This window comes from Cuculus canorus, chromosome 17, assembly GCF_017976375.1.
Source record: "Cuculus canorus isolate bCucCan1 chromosome 17, bCucCan1.pri, whole genome shotgun sequence".
NCBI lineage: Eukaryota > Metazoa > Chordata > Aves > Cuculiformes > Cuculidae > Cuculus > Cuculus canorus.
This window is the reverse complement of record NC_071417.1, coordinates 12,242,908-12,260,705: the sequence shown is the minus strand read 5'-3', so window position 1 is coordinate 12,260,705 and position 17,798 is coordinate 12,242,908. Positions and strand designations below refer to the sequence as shown.

General features: G+C 54.0%; 1 protein-coding gene across 8 annotated transcripts in view; it reads left to right on the top strand.

Moving 5' to 3' along the window:
• NF2 (NF2, moesin-ezrin-radixin like (MERLIN) tumor suppressor) overlaps positions 1-16,287 on the top strand; it is a 48,935-nt gene extending 32,648 nt beyond the window's left edge. Inside the window, exons 14-17 of one of the 8 annotated variants that reach the window (XM_054082523.1) lie at positions 1,816-1,946; positions 4,105-4,264; positions 5,998-6,042; positions 14,720-16,284. In XM_054082523.1, the coding sequence (XP_053938498.1) occupies positions 1,816-1,946; positions 4,105-4,264; positions 5,998-6,033 (327 nt within the window). In that variant the 3' untranslated portion in view covers positions 6,034-6,042; positions 14,720-16,284. Of the gene's footprint in view, positions 1-1,815; positions 1,947-4,104; positions 4,281-5,997; positions 6,126-14,719 lie in introns of those variants that run through there. The other 7 variants (XM_054082524.1, XM_054082521.1, XM_054082525.1 and 4 more) reach the window with 7 other exon arrangements.
• The last annotated feature ends 1,511 nt before the right edge of the window (positions 16,288-17,798 follow it).

Below are 17,798 nucleotides of genomic sequence, written 5' to 3'. Positions count from 1 at the left end.
ATGAGGAAAGGAAAGCAGGAGCCGGACGAAGCACAGGATCTTGTGTTTGAGGCAGGTAGCCTTGAGTCTAGAGAAGGCTGCGCAGATGATCTGAGGGCTGGAGCACCTCCCGTACGAGGACAGGCTGAGAGAGATGGGGATGCTCAGCCTGGAGAAGAGAAGGCTGTGGGGAGACCTTAGAGCAGCTTCCAGTGCTGAAAGGGGCTCCAGGAAAGCTGTGGAGGGGCTCTGGATCAGGGAGTGCAGGGATAGGACAAGAGGGAATGGTTTTGAGCTGAAAGAGGGGAGATGGAGATGAGATCTTAGGAAGAAATGTTTTCCTATGAGGGTGGGGAGGCCCTGGCCCAGGTTGCCCAGAGCAGTGGTGGCTGCCCCATCCCTGGAGGGGTTCCAGGCCAGGTTGGATGGGGCTTGGAGCAACTGCATCCAGTGGGAGGTGTCCCTGCCCATGGCAGGGGTTGGAACTGAATGTGCTTTGAGGTCACTTCCAACCCAAACCATTCTATGATTCTATGAACCACCCCACCAGCTCTTGATGTGACAGAGCACCTGTCTGCAGCATCATCTCTTGCCATTCCCCCATTCAGGATGGTTTGGGCTCCTTGCTTTCATTACAAGCATCTAGCAGAGAGAAGGGTGACCTTTAGATGCCGAGCTGGATTTCTCTTATCCAGAATGAGGGCTCAGCACCCTGGCAGCGCTTCCAGCTCAGATCCATAAGCACTCTCTGCCGTCCGAAATCGCTGTGCCAGCCTTGATGTGTGCCACTTCTTGCGACCTCATCTAATGTACTGCAAGAGCAAAGCGATGGTTGGAGTCAGGGTGCTTTTCCTCTGCTGGTAACGAGCCCATTTGTTAGAGGAGCAGCAGAACATTTGAGAGAGAAGGGTCATTTTTTTAGGGAGGGGCTGGAAATATGTCAGCAGGGGACATCACAGCGTTTTGCAGGAGGGAGAAAGTCCTGAATCCTTGCTCAGGTACGATATCAGTGACGCCCTGTTATCTCTGCATTTCTGACTGAATCTAGCAGTGGTTCCTAAATACCTGGAACTGTAATGTGCATCTCCATGGACCTTACTGAAATTGCATCCCAAATTAACCCTCCAAATTATGTTGTTCTCTGCTCACGCTTTGGGGAGCAGCAGAGTGCAAGACCCTGCTGTCACACAGGTCTTTGCTTGTATTTGTAGCTTGTGCTCTCTAAACTTGCCTTAATGTTAAATAGCTGCCAGATGTCTCCCAGGAGGCAGCTTCTTTCTGCCTGGCATTGTTTTAAGTCGCGCAGCAGTGATAAAACCTGGGTTTTAAGAAGTTTTGTCGATAAATTTTGAAGGCAGGTGGTGTTTTGTCTCTTCTTTACTACCGCAAAGAACAGGGTCCCAGAGTAGCAATAGCTCTGAATTGAAGAGCAAACTGGGAATGGAACAAGGGGACCTTCAGGCTGATCTGGCACTTGGGACGCTTTGGGGCACTTGCCATTGTCTGTGGTGAGAGATCACCAGCAGGAAAAGAGCCGTGTAATCCACTCATCAGAAGGTTTGAGGCTGGTTCAGAGCAATAAGTGTGCGAGTAGAGTTGTGTCAGGGTTATGTGTGCCCTTTCCCCGCACTGCTGCGAGGTAGAATACACCCAGCTCCAAGAGGAGTGTGTTGCTGCCTGTGGGAGTAGTGGATCAGGACCTGTTGCGGCATTAGAAAGTAGCCCCTGGTACTGTGTGCAGAGATGTTGCTCAGATTTTCCCTCTCTGCTACAGAGCATTTGCTGTAGAAACGCTTGTGTTGCCAGAAGTGATTAATTTGTATTCTCTGTCTTTAGCAGTCCATAAACTCGAGTACGACGGCGCTGCCTACCGACCTGCCAAGCTTCAACCTCATCAGCGAGAGCTTGTCCTTTGACTTCAAGGATACGGACATGAAGAGGCTTTCAATGGAAATCGAGAAAGAGAAGTACGTGGGAAGCATCCGGGTTGAACCTCAGCTGCAGTGGGAGGGATTGCCCCAGAGCTGAACGAGACTTTCATGTTCCAGACAAGCACCACTGGGAGGTGGAAGGGGGAGAAATTTTTTGGGTTCCATTTACCAGGTCATTAGTATCTCTTGCCCCCCCCTTTCCACTACTGAAAGGGGCTCCAGAAAAGCTGGGGAGGGGCTTTTGATCAGGGAGTGCAGGGATAGGATGAGCAGGAATGGTTTTCAGCTGAAAGAGGGAAGATTGAGATGAGATCTTGGGAAGAAATGTTTTGCTGTGAGGGTGAGGAGGCCCAGGTTGCCCCGAGACCTGGTGGCTGCCCCATCCCTGGAGGGGTTCAAGGTTGGATTGGGCTTGGAGCAACCTGATCCAATGGGATGTGTCCCACCGGATCCACCCAGTTGGAACTGGGTAGGCTATAATGTCCCCTCCAACCCAAACCATTCCATGATTTTAAGATGTGGCTGCTGTTGACCCTTTCCCTGCGTGGGGCCCTACTGTCACTGATGCTTCTCTACTGCCTGTGGAAAGGCAAGTTGAAGCATCTCAAGCCCTGCACGGGTCAGTTCCACTCCGTATGGTTAACCCGGCTTCTTTGGAATCTGTGTCGTGTGTATATATATAAAAAGTGTGCGCAAGCAAGTTTAGATGTGATTATGAGCTTTGATCTTGTGTTTTCCTGAGGGTGCAAGTGTAGCCTTCGAAATTACAAACTTAGCAGAAATCAAAGTGGATCAGATTTTAATCTCTATAGTAATGCACTCTATAGTGCTTTGTTCGTTGACTGGGTAGTAGATCAAAGCCAGGAGAGCTCTGCCATAGCGCTCTAGCCAAAACTTCCTAGGGCTGGAATGAAACGCCCCTGGATCCCAGAGGGTGGTTTATTTTGCCTCTACTGAGTGCCCTCTCCCATATATGAAATAACAGCCCATTGTGCTGGTGACAAAGGTTAAAAGCTTCTCCTAAAACCAAAAGGAAAAAGGCAGAAGCCGAAAATAACAGGATAATTCCTGGTTCTGTACCCAGATTCCTAACTAGGTCATCCCACTGCTCAGCAGGAAGAGCTTGGCTCTGCCAAATGCTGAAAGCAGTAGTGCGCTTTCGCTGCCTTCTCCAGGACTGCTCCCCTTCCGTGGATGCTGGGATAAACCTCACTATGCATTTGGCTCTCTGGAATGGTTCTTGTTATTCCCAGAGTTTCATCACAAGGACAAGGCTGGCATGGTGTGACTTTTCTCCATCAGTGCATCATGGAAGTTTGAGTCCCTGAGTTTGGGTATTTTTCCTTCCTTTCTTTTTTTGGGAGCCTTTTCTCTCTCCCAGGGAAGCTGTGTGTCTAAAAAATACCTGATATTTTGGGGGCAGCGCTTGCTCTCACACATTTTACAAGCTAAATCCCTCTAAAATGAGAAGTCAGTACATCAGGGTCCTTTCTTGCTAGCAGGATTCGTGCCTTTGAGTTTCTGAGCTGGGTTTGAGAGAGAGGGTGCTATGGAGGAGAGCAGCACTGCTTAAACCGCTATCTTGTAGGCTGAAACTGTGTAATGGTAAGTTGTGTCACGGTGCAGCCTCACTTGGAAATGAGGAAATATCAGCCAGCGGCCGTGTTTTGGCTTTATTTTTTTATAGCAATGCATGATAGTAATATGTAATGCGTGTAATATAGTAGTACGTAACTTAGAGTTTTGTTCTTGGGTCAGCTGAATGGGTTCTGTTTTGATTAAAGAACAAATCATAGAATGATTTGGGTTGGAAGGGATCTCAAAGCTCATCCAGTCCCACCCCTGCCATGGGCAGGGACACCTCCGGCTGGATCAGGGGCTCTAAGCCCCATCCAACCTGGCCTTGAACCCCTCCAGGGATGGGGCAGCCACCACTGCTCTGGGCAACCTGGGCCAGGGCCTCCCCACCCTCACAGCAAAACATTTCTCCCTAAGATCTCATCTCAATCTTCCCCTCTTTCATCTGAAGCGTAGTTTACTGTGTGCTGTGACCTAGTATTGTCAATGCCGTACACTGGGAGCAACGAAGGAAAGGTTTTTCTGGTGTAATTTCACTATTGGCTACTACAGTATTGTGTCAACACGTGCCGCTGGCCGGTCCGGATCTGACCCAAGGCTCTTTTGTGCATGTTAGGGTTGAGTACATGGAGAAAAGCAAGCACCTGCAGGAGCAGCTGAATGAGCTGAAGACAGAAATTGAGGCACTGAAGCTAAAGGAGAGAGAGACAGCTCTGGATATATTGCACAACGAGAACGCCAGCCGAGGCAACAGCAAGCACAACACTATTAAAAAGGTATCGGAGGGCTCCAGTTTGTATCTCGCCTGATGAAATCCTTTCCAAACAACAAAAAAAATAACCCTTCCGTTTTATTCACTTTTGCACATATTGTTATAATAAAATTGATTGCTTTGGGCTTTCTTCCCCGGCTGCTTAGCTTTGAACCAGGGTGCAGAGAATTTCAGCTTCGGGTGGTCCTGGCTTCTATTTGCCACAGCCGAGCCTTGTCTCGTCGATGCTGTGTGAAGGGAGGCAAAGGTCTTGAGGTCTGAAGGCCTTTCTGAACCTTAACAAAAGGTGTCTGTTGATGCTTTGAGAAGGATCTGCTGCCCTAGTGACCCAGGAACGAGAAAAGCCCTGCCTGCCCGTTGCAGCCATTCCCTACAGGCATGGCAGAGAAGCAGCATTGAGCTTGTCCGGTGAATAATAACGGCAGAAATACTCCTGGCTTACTGCCTCTCAGTAGAAAAAGCCAAAAGCCTCGTCCTCTCCTTTTAATCGATTCTCGAGTAACCTGTAGCGCAGCTTCAGACACTAACAGCAAAACCTACCGCTAGCGGGGTGAGTGCGAGGTATTTGCTGCCTGTGCTGTGGGCTCTGCGGCCACGATGAGCAACTTGGCCAAACAGTTAGGATGGTCGGGACGAGGTGCGTGCCTGGAAGTTCACAACAAAGCCTGATCCTTCATTTTTCCATCCCATTCTTTCCCTTAGTAGCTCTGCTGTTTTCCCAGCTGGGCTCAGTGTAACGAGGTGCTGGGAGCACATCCGTAATTAGTATGGTGGAATGCCGGCAAGGGCTTTTACCCTGCAAAGGCTTTCATCCCACTGGCTTTCTACTAGAAGCTATCCTTGGGAAGGATTTGGGAATCTTTATGGCACGGGATGCAGGCTTGAGGTAACAACTCCAGGTTTCAAAACCAAATCCTTCTCTCTTTACTACTCCCAGCGGAGTTATCTGAAAGGATTTGAATACATCAGATCATGCTGATTTTAATGACTGGGAGTTCTGATCCCTGAATTGGGGCAGGAAAGTGAATCTAGTGGGTCTCGCTTCCCGGTCTCTCCGTGCTAGCCCTGAGTTATTCAGATTCCTGTCCCACCGGAGCAGAGAATAGAAAAATCTTCACAGGCCCTTTTGTCATTGTAGGATCTGAAGTCGTTTCTGCTCCCAGTAGGTTTTGTTGGGTTTTGTCTCCGTGCTCAGAGCCTTCAGTTTAAACAGAAAATGTGGAATTTTGACTTCTGACAGAGAGGATTTCATGGAGAGCTGATGGTCCCATTTGTCTCCCTTAAGGAAGGTGGCTGGGTGATCATTTTGATGCCTGTCAGGGCTCATGGCTGTAATTGGGACTGCGCAGTCAGTCTTGGTTCCTTTGAAGCTGGAGTCTTCTCCTGTCCCCTCCCTTCAGCTGCCCGGCTCCTGCATCTTTGCTGGAAGAGCAAAGGGGTTTAAATAATAATCTGTTAGCGGAGCACGTCAGGGTAAAATTACAGACTGCTTTTGTTTCTGTCACCGGGAGGTCAGAAGGGTTTTTGTCTTTGCAGTTGTGATGGAAAGGAAAATGCAAGATGCTGGGAATGGGATAACAGTTTAGCAATACTTAAATAATACCAAATCTGCCCCACCTGGAAGCCACTGATTGCTTCAGTGCTTGGGGCAAGCTGTACAGATTGCACACAAATGACCTGACATTACTCGTATCACAGAGGATTCTATTTTCTATTCATTTTATTTTGCTGGTTTAGCCTCAAGCCCAGGGCAGAAGACCTATCTGCATTTGAGACTTCAAAGTAGGTTATTCCAAGGTACTCTGCGTGGGGTGATGGGATCACCGGCTAGAATACTAACCCGTGCATGAGCTTGCCTGTGGTATGCCCTGCTCTCGCCAGCTCCCACTGCTGCCACCCCTCCAATGCTCCCTACGTGCCGCTGAAAGCACAGCATCCTGCCCGTCCCCGCCACGGAGCCATGCAGCATGTCGCAGGCAGCCACCCTGCCTGCCTCTTGCTCCTTTGGTAGCGTTCACAGCCTCTCTGCATTCGTTTTTCCACCTGATCCTCCTTGCTGGGAAATGTCTTTTCTTGGCAGAAGTTGAGTTGGCAACATCAGTGGGGGAGTGCAGGCGTAGATGCTTAAATAATTAAACATGCCTGTTTTTGTGCTGCTGCCGGTGGCTGGGAAGCTATTGGAGATGCAGGGTGGCCTTTGAAGATTTCTTTAATGAACTAAACCAGGGCCTATCCCCTTGTTTGCTGCAGAAAGAAATTCAGGCTTTAAATAAAGCCAACCACCAAACAAACCCCATCAACTCTTTGCTGCCAAAACTGTCTTAACAGGCTAAAAATGCACAGCTCCTTCTTAGAACAGAGCAGCACGTGGACGCGTTACCAGCATCTGTGTGTTTGAGTATTGCAAGAAGGTAAAGCAGCCAGCTGGGCGCAGCCGGTGCCTGCAGGTAGCTCTGGGACAAGGCTGCAGCTTGAGGAGCCAGGGAGACCGCTCTGGAGCTGCGCTCTTGGTCACCATCACACCTGGGGACGCCGGCTCTCGGAGCCGCTCTCTCTCCTGCCCCCTTTGCCACGCCGGTGACTCCTTCTCTTTTAATGCCACATCTCTTCTTTCCAGAGCCTGTTTTCCTCCAACGATTTGCCCTTAATTCGCAGGCAGAGCATCGACTCCCTCCTCTATAAGGATGAGTTTGGGGAAGCTTTTTTGCTCTTTCCTCGATTGTGGTTCTTGCCCACCCCCAGGGTTTAGTGAGTTTTGAGTGATAGCGCTAAGGGAAGAAGCGGCACGGATGCTGCCGCTTGCGAAGGCGGGTGCAGCCCTAGTGGTAAGCGCCTTTGGAAAAGGCTTTTGTTAAAAGTTACTTTGAGGGCTCGCAGAGCCCTGCCTGTGTTGGAGGGGCACGGACAGCCAAGCGGGGAGCAATTTCTCAGCACCTCTGGAGCTCTGTAGTGGAGGCAGGCGGATGCTATAAATGCAGACTTGTCCCTGGCCGGTACCCAGAAGCGATCAGCACAGGTTTGTGCCGTTCTTGACTGGACCAGCCCATTCAGGGCTGCAGGCAGCGCTGTAAATCACTCCAGGTAGGGTTGTGTGCCAGCTGGCTGCTACCAGTGCGCTCCGGGGGGGCTGTGGGTGTTCCCAGGAGCAGCTGCTCTCCTTGTTAACCGTTTCCCTTGGGAAGAGTGAGGATGTGGTTAAAATGAGGTGTGACTCTAGAGGTCCAGAACACCTTGGGGGAGGCAATGGGTGTCTCTGGGGCAGGCTGGCCACATTTGAAACCTGCTGTCCCATCCTCACTGGCTTGAGGGGCTCTGTAACAGGTGAAATTAAGGCTCCAGTGAGACCTTAGAGGACCTGCCAGTGCCTGGAGGGGCTCTTGATCAGGGAGTGCAGGGAGAGGATGAGGGCAACAGTTTTGAGCTGAAAGAGAGGAGATGGAGATGAGATCTTAGGAAGAAATGTTTTGCTGTGAGGGTGGGGAGGCCCTGGCCCAGGTTGCCCCATCCCTGGAGGGGTTCAAGGCAGGGCTGGATGTAGTTTGGAGCAACCTGATGCCGTGGGGGTGTCCCTGCCCATGGCAGGGGTTGGAACTGGATGATCTTTGAGGTCTCTTCCAACCCAAACTACTCTGTGATTCTAAGAAATTGGGGCGAAATCCACTCGTGGCCACAGCACGAGGAGGTGAGATGAAGCCCTGGCAGTTTGCAATAAGGCTAATCCCGCAGCCAGGAGAGATTTGGTGCCTGGGAGGAGCCCCCATAATTAAACCAGCTGCACAGCAAGTGCTGTGGTGTGACCTCTGGGTTTTGTTGCCTGGCTTTGAAGACGCCTGCTAAGTTTTTCATGTTTAATTACGTGGTTAAAATGCTAATCCTTTTTTATGAGTTCTGTGGGCACAGCACAAGCACCTCATCTGGAAACTGATTTCTTTTCTCCGTAGCGCTCTGCTGTGGCTGGCACCGCTGACTCCGGCTGGCTCGGCTTCAGGAGTGTTTGCTGCTTAGGCTGCGGTAGGAGATGAAAACACATCTTCCTTGCGTCCTCGCGTGTAGGAAGGCTCCCAGGACAGGCAGCAGCTCTAAAACACAGTTGGGTCTTTCATTCCAGTTGCTTTCTTCTTGCACAGTCATGCTTATTTACTGTGATTTAAGCCCTTTGAAGTATCCAGGCAAGGAGCAAATCTCCACGCCTGCTCCCAGCCAAGCGGCTTTGTCCTTGAGCAGCACTCTGGTCCTTCGACGGATGGGTTTGGCCTTTCCCTGCCAGCCTCGCAGGCAGCTCTTGGCTGTTTCTCGGACACAGCTTTCCTCTGGGGCACAAGCTGGCTCCCGAGCCTGCACTTCTGGGGCCTGTGGGGATTGTGCAGATGCCGGTGGTGGGATGAACTCTTGATAACGGTGCTCCTGCTGGCTCCTCTCCTGGCTGATTGTGCAGCATTGCCCTCATCTTAGGAAACACAGGACTTTTTCTCTTGTTGAGGCCCTTGGGGCTTGGGTAGGATACTGCAAATGTGCTTGTTTATCACTAGTGGAGTGGTCAGGGCTTCTTGTATCGTCGAGTGACAAACAGTCATGTTTCACCACGTTCCTACGGATGCGGCATCGTCCCCTGCAATGAGCAGCTCCTGGCTGCCAAGCACAGAGGGACATGGGCTGCAGCAGGCTCATCTTCACTCTTCTCACCTTCAGGATGTGACGTCTGTCCTCTACAGCAGTGTGAGGACACCGGTGAGTTAGTGACGGGCGCTGCCATCTGAGTCGCTCATGAGGCAGATATGAAGCTGTTGTGCCACCACCAACTGTCATGAGGCTACTTAATCATCTAGACAGGCTGAAGGTTTTTGGGAGGCTGGCGCTGGGGCAGGTGGCTTCTCTGCCTGTTTTCCAGCTTGGCTGGTGAGCATCTTGCTAGGGATCGCTGAAATGTGTCCCTTGAGGACTTGAACAAATCTTTTGGGGTCTCTTTGTCGTCTCCTGGAGACTCCCTTGCTCACTTCTCCCCTTCTGGGACCTGCAGACACCCCTGCATGAAATGGATCTGCTTTGTCTAAGTGCTTTGCTGAGGAAATGGAGAACTATGGCTGTTTCAGGGAAGGTTAACGTTATTGTGCTTCTGGAGCTTCATCCCGCGGAGGGAGGAGACCAGAACAAGAAGCGCTTCTGCTCTGGGGAGGGCAGGAGGGATCCTGGGTGGCATGGACTAGGCTGAGCTGGTGGGTCCATCCTCTCCTGTGGATCCTGTGGTAGCTCAGACACGGAGGAGGTGGTGTGGATCCAGGAGTGGATCCCAGAGGAGATGGCTTTGAGCTGCAGAGCAGGCACACGACCAGCCAGGGACTTCCCAGGAGGAGCAGCACTGGTGTTTCCATCCTCTTGGGAGCTACGGACAAAAGATGAGTGAGGATGCTGGCTTCTCGCCCTCCCTGGCACCTGGCTGGGATGCAGGCAAGAGCCAGAGATGCTCGGTGAGCGGAGCAGTTCCGGACACCTCTAAGCACACATTTCCTGAGCAGAGGAGGGGATGGAGGCACCTCTTGTCCATGCACCCCTGTGTGTGCAAGGAAGCGTCCCTGCTAACTTCATTTTCTTTTTGCCCTGCTTCTCGGAGCCGGGAAGCGAAACTCCCTGGCAGCTAAAGTGGGACACGGCAGCCTCCTTTCCTTGTTTACAAGGAGTGAAAGGAAACTAGGAAACGTCAGGCCTATCAGCTATTTTTGTGGCAGCCTTTGAAAAGCATTTCCTTCAAATGGAGCGTCATCTTCTCTTTTTTAAACGCACTCATCAAAGCGTTGGAGGCTGGGGGAAAGTTGTGCTTGGGAGAGAATAAACGGTGGCGTGGGAGTAAGAGAGAAACGCGGAGGGAAGAGGAGGGGAAAACAGGAAAGTTTGGGTAAAGGTGGGAATTGAAAGGTCCACCTGGCCCGAGAGGACTGGGATGGAGAAGGACAGCTGGGGGAGGAATAAAGAGGATTTACTGTATACATCGCCTGGGTGATGATGGAGCAGGGACTGTAGGGCTCCCTCCCAGCAGCAGGAAGGTGTCCCCAACATCACATGAGGTGAAGTGATGCCACCAGGGGTGGCAGAAGTCACCCTTTCTTCCAGGATAAACAAGGAAACGGCAAAGAAATGATAAATCCTAAACCTGTCCCTGTTCCTCAGGTGGACGGGGAAAGGCTGATGCGATCTGCAGGCTCCTTCTCCTGCCTGTGCCCAGTCTCCAGTGCACTGGGAGGGCACTGGGTTCAGTGGGCTCACTGGGAGCCCTGGTGGTTTCTCTGTTTGCTTTTCCACAGCAGAAGCTGTGTGCCTGCAGTTATTGGGTTAGGCGCTCAAAACCACATTTGGCTATTAGGAACTTATTGCGTTGCTTTTATTTGTCTGTTTTTCTTCACTCAAATCAGTCCAGCAGCTCTGGGTAAAAGCAGAGCTCAGAGGAGCCCCAGCACAGGAATGCAGGGAGTGGGACTCTTCCTTTTCTCATATCTTGATTCATTTGAGCTCTGGCCGCTTAATTGCACTCTCTCTCTCTAAATTTTCTTTGATGGCTCTGGTAGCGCATTGTGGAGCCCACCCTCCCTCCTGCAGAAGGGAGATTATCATAATACTGCTTGTAAATCAATTTTTTTTCCCCCCTCTCCGCACTGACGACAATGTAACTCGCTCTTAATCTCTCTGCCTCGCCTGCACAACGTTGTGGTACGGGCATAGAGATTTATTTCTCCTCGCCTGCCTGGGCAAACGGGGGAGGCAGAGGGTGCGGAGAGTTTGTGGAGATGCTGGAGGCCACCTTAGGGCTTTCCCGCAGCAGACAATGGAGAAGCAGGAGCAGGGCTGCTCTCATGGAGGAGAAAAGAGCAAAAGGAGTTGCTCCCTGTGCAAGGGAGTGGGATTTCCCTGCACAGAGCTGTTTAGGGGCTTGTATTTTTGCAGGCAAAGTGAGATGGGAGGTGAGCTTGGCTGTGGGGCTCCTTGTGCCCACCGGCATGCACAGCACCTCCTTGGACACCGCAACGCTGGCAGGGATGAACCAGGCTACCAGCAAACCTGCAGCCCTGAGGAGTTTCCCTCTGCCCGTTTTCCTCCCATAGATCCTTCGGGTTTCATCCTGTGCTGCGCTCGCTGGCAAGAGCGATGGCTACGGGGAATGGCCCGATGCCGGCCGGCAGCACAGCTCACCTGAGCGCTGAGGATAGCCCTGCCTGCCGTTGCTCAACAGCAACGAAAACAAGACTGAAATAAAGAAGAAGGAAGAGGGGGAGGTTTCCCTTCAGGCAAAGCAGAGCCTGGGTGGTGGAGAGTCAGTGTGCAGTCAAGAGCGATTTTAATTTCCTCTCTACTTAGTCATGCGCCTGACTGTAATCAGATGTGAGAAGGCGGCTGCTGGGGAGCTGCCGGGCAGCCCCGGTGCCCGATTCCCAGGGCGGGAGGTCTCACTGGTGGCTGCTGAAGGTGCCTCAGCTCAAGGCATAGCAGCCTGGAATTGCTGTCCCCTTCCTCTGCCAAAGCCATTGCCAGGGTTGTAGCGATAACTGAGCTCCTCTATCGGCAGCCGTGCCCGTATCCCGCTCGTGGGGTGCTTTTCTAATGCCCTCTGGGCTACAGGGGGTGAAGGCAGCCAGAGACTGCTCTTCAGGGAGATGAAATGGGAAGAAATCCTCCTGCCCAGATGCCAGCACTGCACAGACCTCCTGGAAACAGCCAGTGCGTAGCATAGGGGTGATGAGAGATGGGGGCCGAGGGAAGCAGCCCTGTGGTCCTTCCCTTTCGGATGGCAGAGAGTTTATGGAGGTGCTGGAGGCCACCTTAGGGCTTTCTCCCAGCAGATGATGGAGAGGCTGGAGCAGGGCTGCTCTCGGGGAGGAGAAAAGAGCAAAAGGAGTTGCTCCCTGTGCAAGGGAGTGGGATTTCCCTGCACAGAGCTGTTTGGGGCTTGTGTTTTTGCAGCCAAAGGGAGAGATGAGCTCCAGGGCTCCTTGTGCTCCTTGTATCCGGCTGGTGCTGAGTGCCAGCGAGAGACAGGGAATGGCCTTCTTGGAAATCCAACACTTGCACCTCCCTATGGGACCCCATCTCATCAAGACTCATCTTTGCTCTGGCTCCTTTCAGCCCACAGCTGGGCTGCTATTCCTGTGCCTCAGTTTCCCTGGATAGGTTAGGAAAAAAGCAACACTGAGCATCTCAAGGAGCCTGTGGAAGTCATGGAGGAAAATCCCTGGTGCAAGAGGAGGGCAGCGTCTCTTCTTTCTCCTTGCACCTTTGCTGGATGCCCTCGGAACTCTGCCTCTGCGTGCTTCCCGCAGCGCTGCAGTGGCATTTGTTTGGAAGGCAGAGCTTCGGGCACAGAAGCTGCTGCCTGAGCGTTGCTTCGAGCTACCCCGCTACCGCAAAAGCGCGTGGGGGATTAATGGGGAGCTGCACATAGCTAAAGGCAGAGAGCAAACTCCAAACAGTTGAATCTCCCTTATAAGCCTGAGGGAAACATCCTCCCTCGCTGCCTCATCAGCGGTTGTAGCTGGCTGCTCTCTTTTCTCAATCAGAGCACTGAGTTTGCGTCTCCCTTTGCTGCGCTTTAACGGAGCGGCACTGTGAGCGGCACGGACCGAGGTGGTGCTGAGGTGCTTTGCAGGACCGAGAGGGCTTCGGTGGCAAGGTGTTGGGAAGTCGAGTTCCTTCCTGGGGGTGTCTGGCGTCTTGGAGGTCTCCCCAGGTGAAACGGGAGGGTGCAGGTGCCCCGTTTCAAGGCTTGTGGTGGGCGGATGGGCTCTGCTTTGAGCCCTGGAGCTCATGCAGACATGTGGGACCGCGCGGTCCCTCCAGCCCCATGACGCTCCTCGCCCACTCCCAGGGACCAGTCCCCATCCTTGCACCAGTTCTGCTTGGAGGGAAGGACCGTGCTGCACGCCGTGATGTCCACTCAGGTTTTATGTGCCAAATTCTCTGCCCTGTGGTCCAGCCAGATGCCTGCTTGCCATCACAGGTGGGATTTCTGCTGGAAGAGCTCCTGTCCCATCTCATCCACCTTCCATGGAGCTCTGGAGAGGATGCTGCGGAGAAGGAGAGATCTCTGGCTGCGGAGATGCTACCAGCACAGGGTATTAAGCCCCTGCAGAAATCTCCTCTGCAGTACAGCCGTTTTCCAAATGGCATTAGAGCTGTGAAGGAATTACCGAGGAAGGGCCGTGGGGGGAAGCAGGGAGGGGGAAGCGCTTGGCAGCTCCATTGCGGGACTTAACTCACTGTAACGTGATTCCAGGATTCCTGTTTCAGCAAAACCGGCATCCCCGGCAGAAGGCATCGCTGCTTAATCCAGCTGAAACGAAGGCTTCACAATTAGCCGGCTGTTTGGCAAACTCTAGCAGTGATTCAGCAGCTGGTTGGAAGTGGCACTTCTCCCACCACTCTCCTTTGGGTGGTTGTCTGTAAATACTCGGATTTATTCCTCGCTGCTCAGGGTGTTTCTTTCATCTCTCAGTTGACCCTTTCAAAAACGGGCTCGCGGCTTCTCCGTGGGATGTTATTTCTCAGAGGTGTTGCAAAAAGCTTTCCTAGGTTGGGTTCCCGAGTCCTGCAGAGCCTTAGCTCTAAGGACACTGTCCTGCGTGTGAGGGCTCTTCCAGCTCCATCCTCCTGCAGGATGGAGGGAGCAGGTCTGGATGAGGTCCCGGGGCCAGGGGAATGTGTCAGCCCCACACTGGTGCTGGATTGGGGGTGGCGAGCCACGTTGCGATGGCTTGGACCCCTGAGCATGCGCACCCATCCCATCAAGGCATGAAGCACGGGACAGGGGATGGTTCCTAACTGATGACAGAGGGTGACACGCACCCAGCTAGCCCAGGCACCTCGAGGTGAGCTGTAGGTTTAGTGACCAGCGTGGTTCTCCATGTATTCAGCTGATGGAAGTTGTTTCTCCAGCCTTTCAGGAGCAGAGTGTGATTCTCCCTCTGTCATCGGCTGATGGAGGTTGTTTCTCCTCCAGCCTTGCAGGAGCACTGTGTGTTCTCCATCACCAAGGCAAGGAAAGGAAGGAGCACGCTGAGGCCTGAGGGTTTTATTGTGCCACAATGAAGTGCCGCAGGACCGGCACCTTCAGTCAGGGCTCCTGTGTGTTCCCCAAATGCAACCTAAAATTGCGTTGGTTGGATCTGTGGCCTCTCCGCAGGCTTTGCTCAGAGGGAAGGTGGTGTCGGCAGCAGCGGTTGGGCTCAGGGAGCTCCCCCAGCCCTGCCTGCCTCCCCTCGCCCTGCCCTTGGCTTCAGACCATGCTTGTTGCAGCTGGGGACCTGGACTTTGTGGCTGCGCACGACATCCCTGCTTCTGTCTTCCCTGGTATTCTTGGAGGGGCAAGGGCTGCTCCAGGCGGGGATGAAGGCAGCAGCTCCCTCCTGCTCAGCCCTCCCTGGGGGGATGAAACCGGGGGCTCAGCAGGAAGGAGGGGGTCAGCCCCGTCCCCCTTCAGCTGCCCCTCTGCTCTCTTGCAGCTCACCCTCCAGAGCACCAAGTCCCGCGTGGCCTTCTTCGAGGAGCTCTAGGAAGCGACAGCCGCTCCGCACCGCTGCTGCCCGCCGTGCCCAAGCCGGGGCTGGGGAGCCGGGCATCGCTCCCCACCAACCTCTACACACCGACGGACTCAGGTCCCAGCTGCCCACGGATGTTCTGTGATGTTCTCTAGCTTAGTGTCCCTTCATCCTTTTATTTTTAGCCTTTTTCTTATCTCCTAGCGTAGTTTTGTGGCTTGGCCCTCCACGCTCTCCGCTGGGCTCGGGGCTGCGGTGCCCAGCCTGGCAGCCAGCAGAGGAGCGTGCCGAAGGGTCTCCCCTGCCAGGGATGCCGTCCTTCTTGCGCCAGCGGCGTGCCGCCCGGAGCCCACCGGCGGTGCCTGGAGCTCCATTAGGAACACAGAGCATGTTCCAGTAGAGTGCTGTAAATCAGGGGTTGTCGCGCCGGCTCTCCTGGCGGAGGTGGGAGGCAGGGAGCAGGATGGCAGCAGCCGCGGGGAACCCCCGGCTGCGGGGATGAGGGAAGGGAGGCAGGAGCGAGAGGTGGGCAGGAAGGTCCCCTCCTCCTCCTCCTCCTCCTCCTCTCCGCAGGGATAAGGAGCGTTACAGCTAGTGCCAACCAAATGGAACCTTTTTATCCTGCAAACTGTGACAGAGCTGCAGCTCGAGGCTTTCGGGGGGCTCAGGGCTGGGCTGTCGCTGGGTGCCCAAGTCCAGCACCCCATATGGGGTCTCCCAGCTCCTCCAGACCTCCCAGGGGATGTCGCTGTCCCCGAGCTGCCGTGTGCTGCCAGGCGACCTCCTGCCTGTCCTCAATCGGGTGCCTTCGCTCACAGCCCCCTGGCAGTGGCCGCAGGGGGGACGGGGATGCCCTGACCTTTCTTTCGTATCTCTGTCCCTCTGCTCGGGGAAAAACCTCCCTTCAGCTGCAATTTTTAACGGAGCTGGTGCTGCCCTGAGCATCCCCTGGGCACCCCAATTCCTCCCCTCCCTGCCCGGCAGCCGTGCCGCAGTCGGCCGGAGGGTCAGCCCAGGGCTCAGCGCACAGCAGATCGCGTCCTAAAGACTTTTTATTTAAACCAGATCGACTCGCCGCGTGTGGCTGCGATTCGGCTGGCTGCAACCTGGCACTGCCGGTGTCCCACTCCCCCCGGACTGTTGTACTCAGAAGAAATCACCGTATTCTCGTTTGTTTTAATAAAAATTCAAAGCACTAGGAGGGGCAGTTGGGGCTTCCTCGGTCTTTTTCTTTAGGAACAACCTCACTGAGCCCTTTGCTGCTGCAGTTAAAGGCAAGGAGAGGGTTTTATGGGATTCCAGATCCCTCCGGCAGCTCCCAGCAGGGCTGTGGTGGCTTCCACCTCCCTGTCACACTGGGGGTCCCACTGTCCCTAGTCCCTTGGGGCTCCTCCAGCCCTGCTTGCACCTGGGTGCAAACCCTCCCGAGGTTTGGGGTGTCGTGGTGGGGGCTGAGCCCCGTGTGTGCCATCCCTGGGGCTCTGCTCGATGCCACCTGAGCTCGGCATGCCTGGAATAAATAACCGATAACGCTGCATTGACCTCAATTTTGAATTAATTACAGATAAAACCCCTTTGGTGATGCAGAGACGCGGCTGGGGCTGCTGGTAGGGCTTCACCAAACCATGGTCGAGCCTGAAGACCCCGAGGCCAGGCAAGGTCTGATCCCGGGGGGCTGCTCTGAGCCCCCGACCCCACTGCCACTCGATGTGCTCAGCGATGGATGTGCTTTTTTATCCCCTCGGCAGCACCAAAAACCCAGGAGGTGGCACGGAGCTCCTGGCGAGGGCTCCTCCTCGAGTGGCCGTGACTGCGCTGGGGACGTAGGGGAGGATTTCTTTATTTTTATTGCTTTAAGCAGAGCTGATGGAGGTGGGATGGGGTTTCCTTTTTGGCAAAGGGAGGGTGATGAGGGAAAGGGGGAGATTTTGGGGCTGCTGGGAGGGAGGGAGTATCGCACGCTCACGGCCGCAGCCCCAGGGCAGCCCTGTGCCAGCTCCCTGCCCTCCCGTGCCACAGGCTGGGCCGTTCCTCCACTTCCAAAGGAAATTTCATTCTGTTTTTTTTTTTCCTTCTTAGCAAAATTGAATTCATCGGAGCTGGGGTGGTGGCGGAGAGGGTGTGGAGTGGCTGGAGATGGTTTTGCCCAAAGGAAAAATAGCACCGAATGGTGTTTCCCAAGCCCTTCTCCCAGCGCCTTCCTCCTGCCACGGAAGGAAACGAGTTTTTCTCTAACCCGAAGCAGCAATTGAGCATTTTGACAGCGGGTTTTCACACGCTTTAACAGCAGGAGTGGCTTTGGCACTGGCTTGGGGACAATTTCTTGCTCACATGAGTGTCCTTGTCCCCAAACTCCAACCTGTAGCAGGGTGTCGGGGCCAGAGAAGGGGAAACTGAGGCAGGAGCGGTGCTGGCGTGGGGAGAGGAGCAGGGGTGGGGGCAATGGGGGCAGAGGGAGATGCTGGCACATCCCTGGGCAGGGCTGCAGGGGTTTGGGATGCTCCTGCACGTGCCGGCTCATGTAGGGAGAGCATGTGCACGAGGGAAGGGCGTTTGCACAAGGGAATTACGGTTTTGCACGAGGGATGCTCTTGCACTGAGGGGAGGTGTGTGTGCACGAGGGAAGGGCATTTGCACAAGGATTGCTCTTGTGTAAAGGGTGTGCGCACCCAAGGGAAAGGCATTTGTGCATGGGGAGGGGTGTTTGCACAAGGGAGTTGCCTTTTCACGTAGGATGCTTTTGCATCAAAGGTTTCGTACCCAAAGGAAGGGCACCCGTGGGGTTTGCGTGCCCAGGAAGATGCATTTGCGTGGGGGAGTGAAGCAGGGAGGTGCAGCCCTGCAGCCCGTCGGTGTTGGGGTGCAGCAGGGTGCGCTGGCATGCAGGGTAGGCGCTCAGAGCTGGCGTGCAGGTGTTAGTCAGCACCAGCCTGGCTCTGACTCATTGCTTAGTGGATGCAGGCTGGCACAGCATGGCATGGCATGGCACGGCACAGCACAACGGGCACCGGGGCGCTGTGG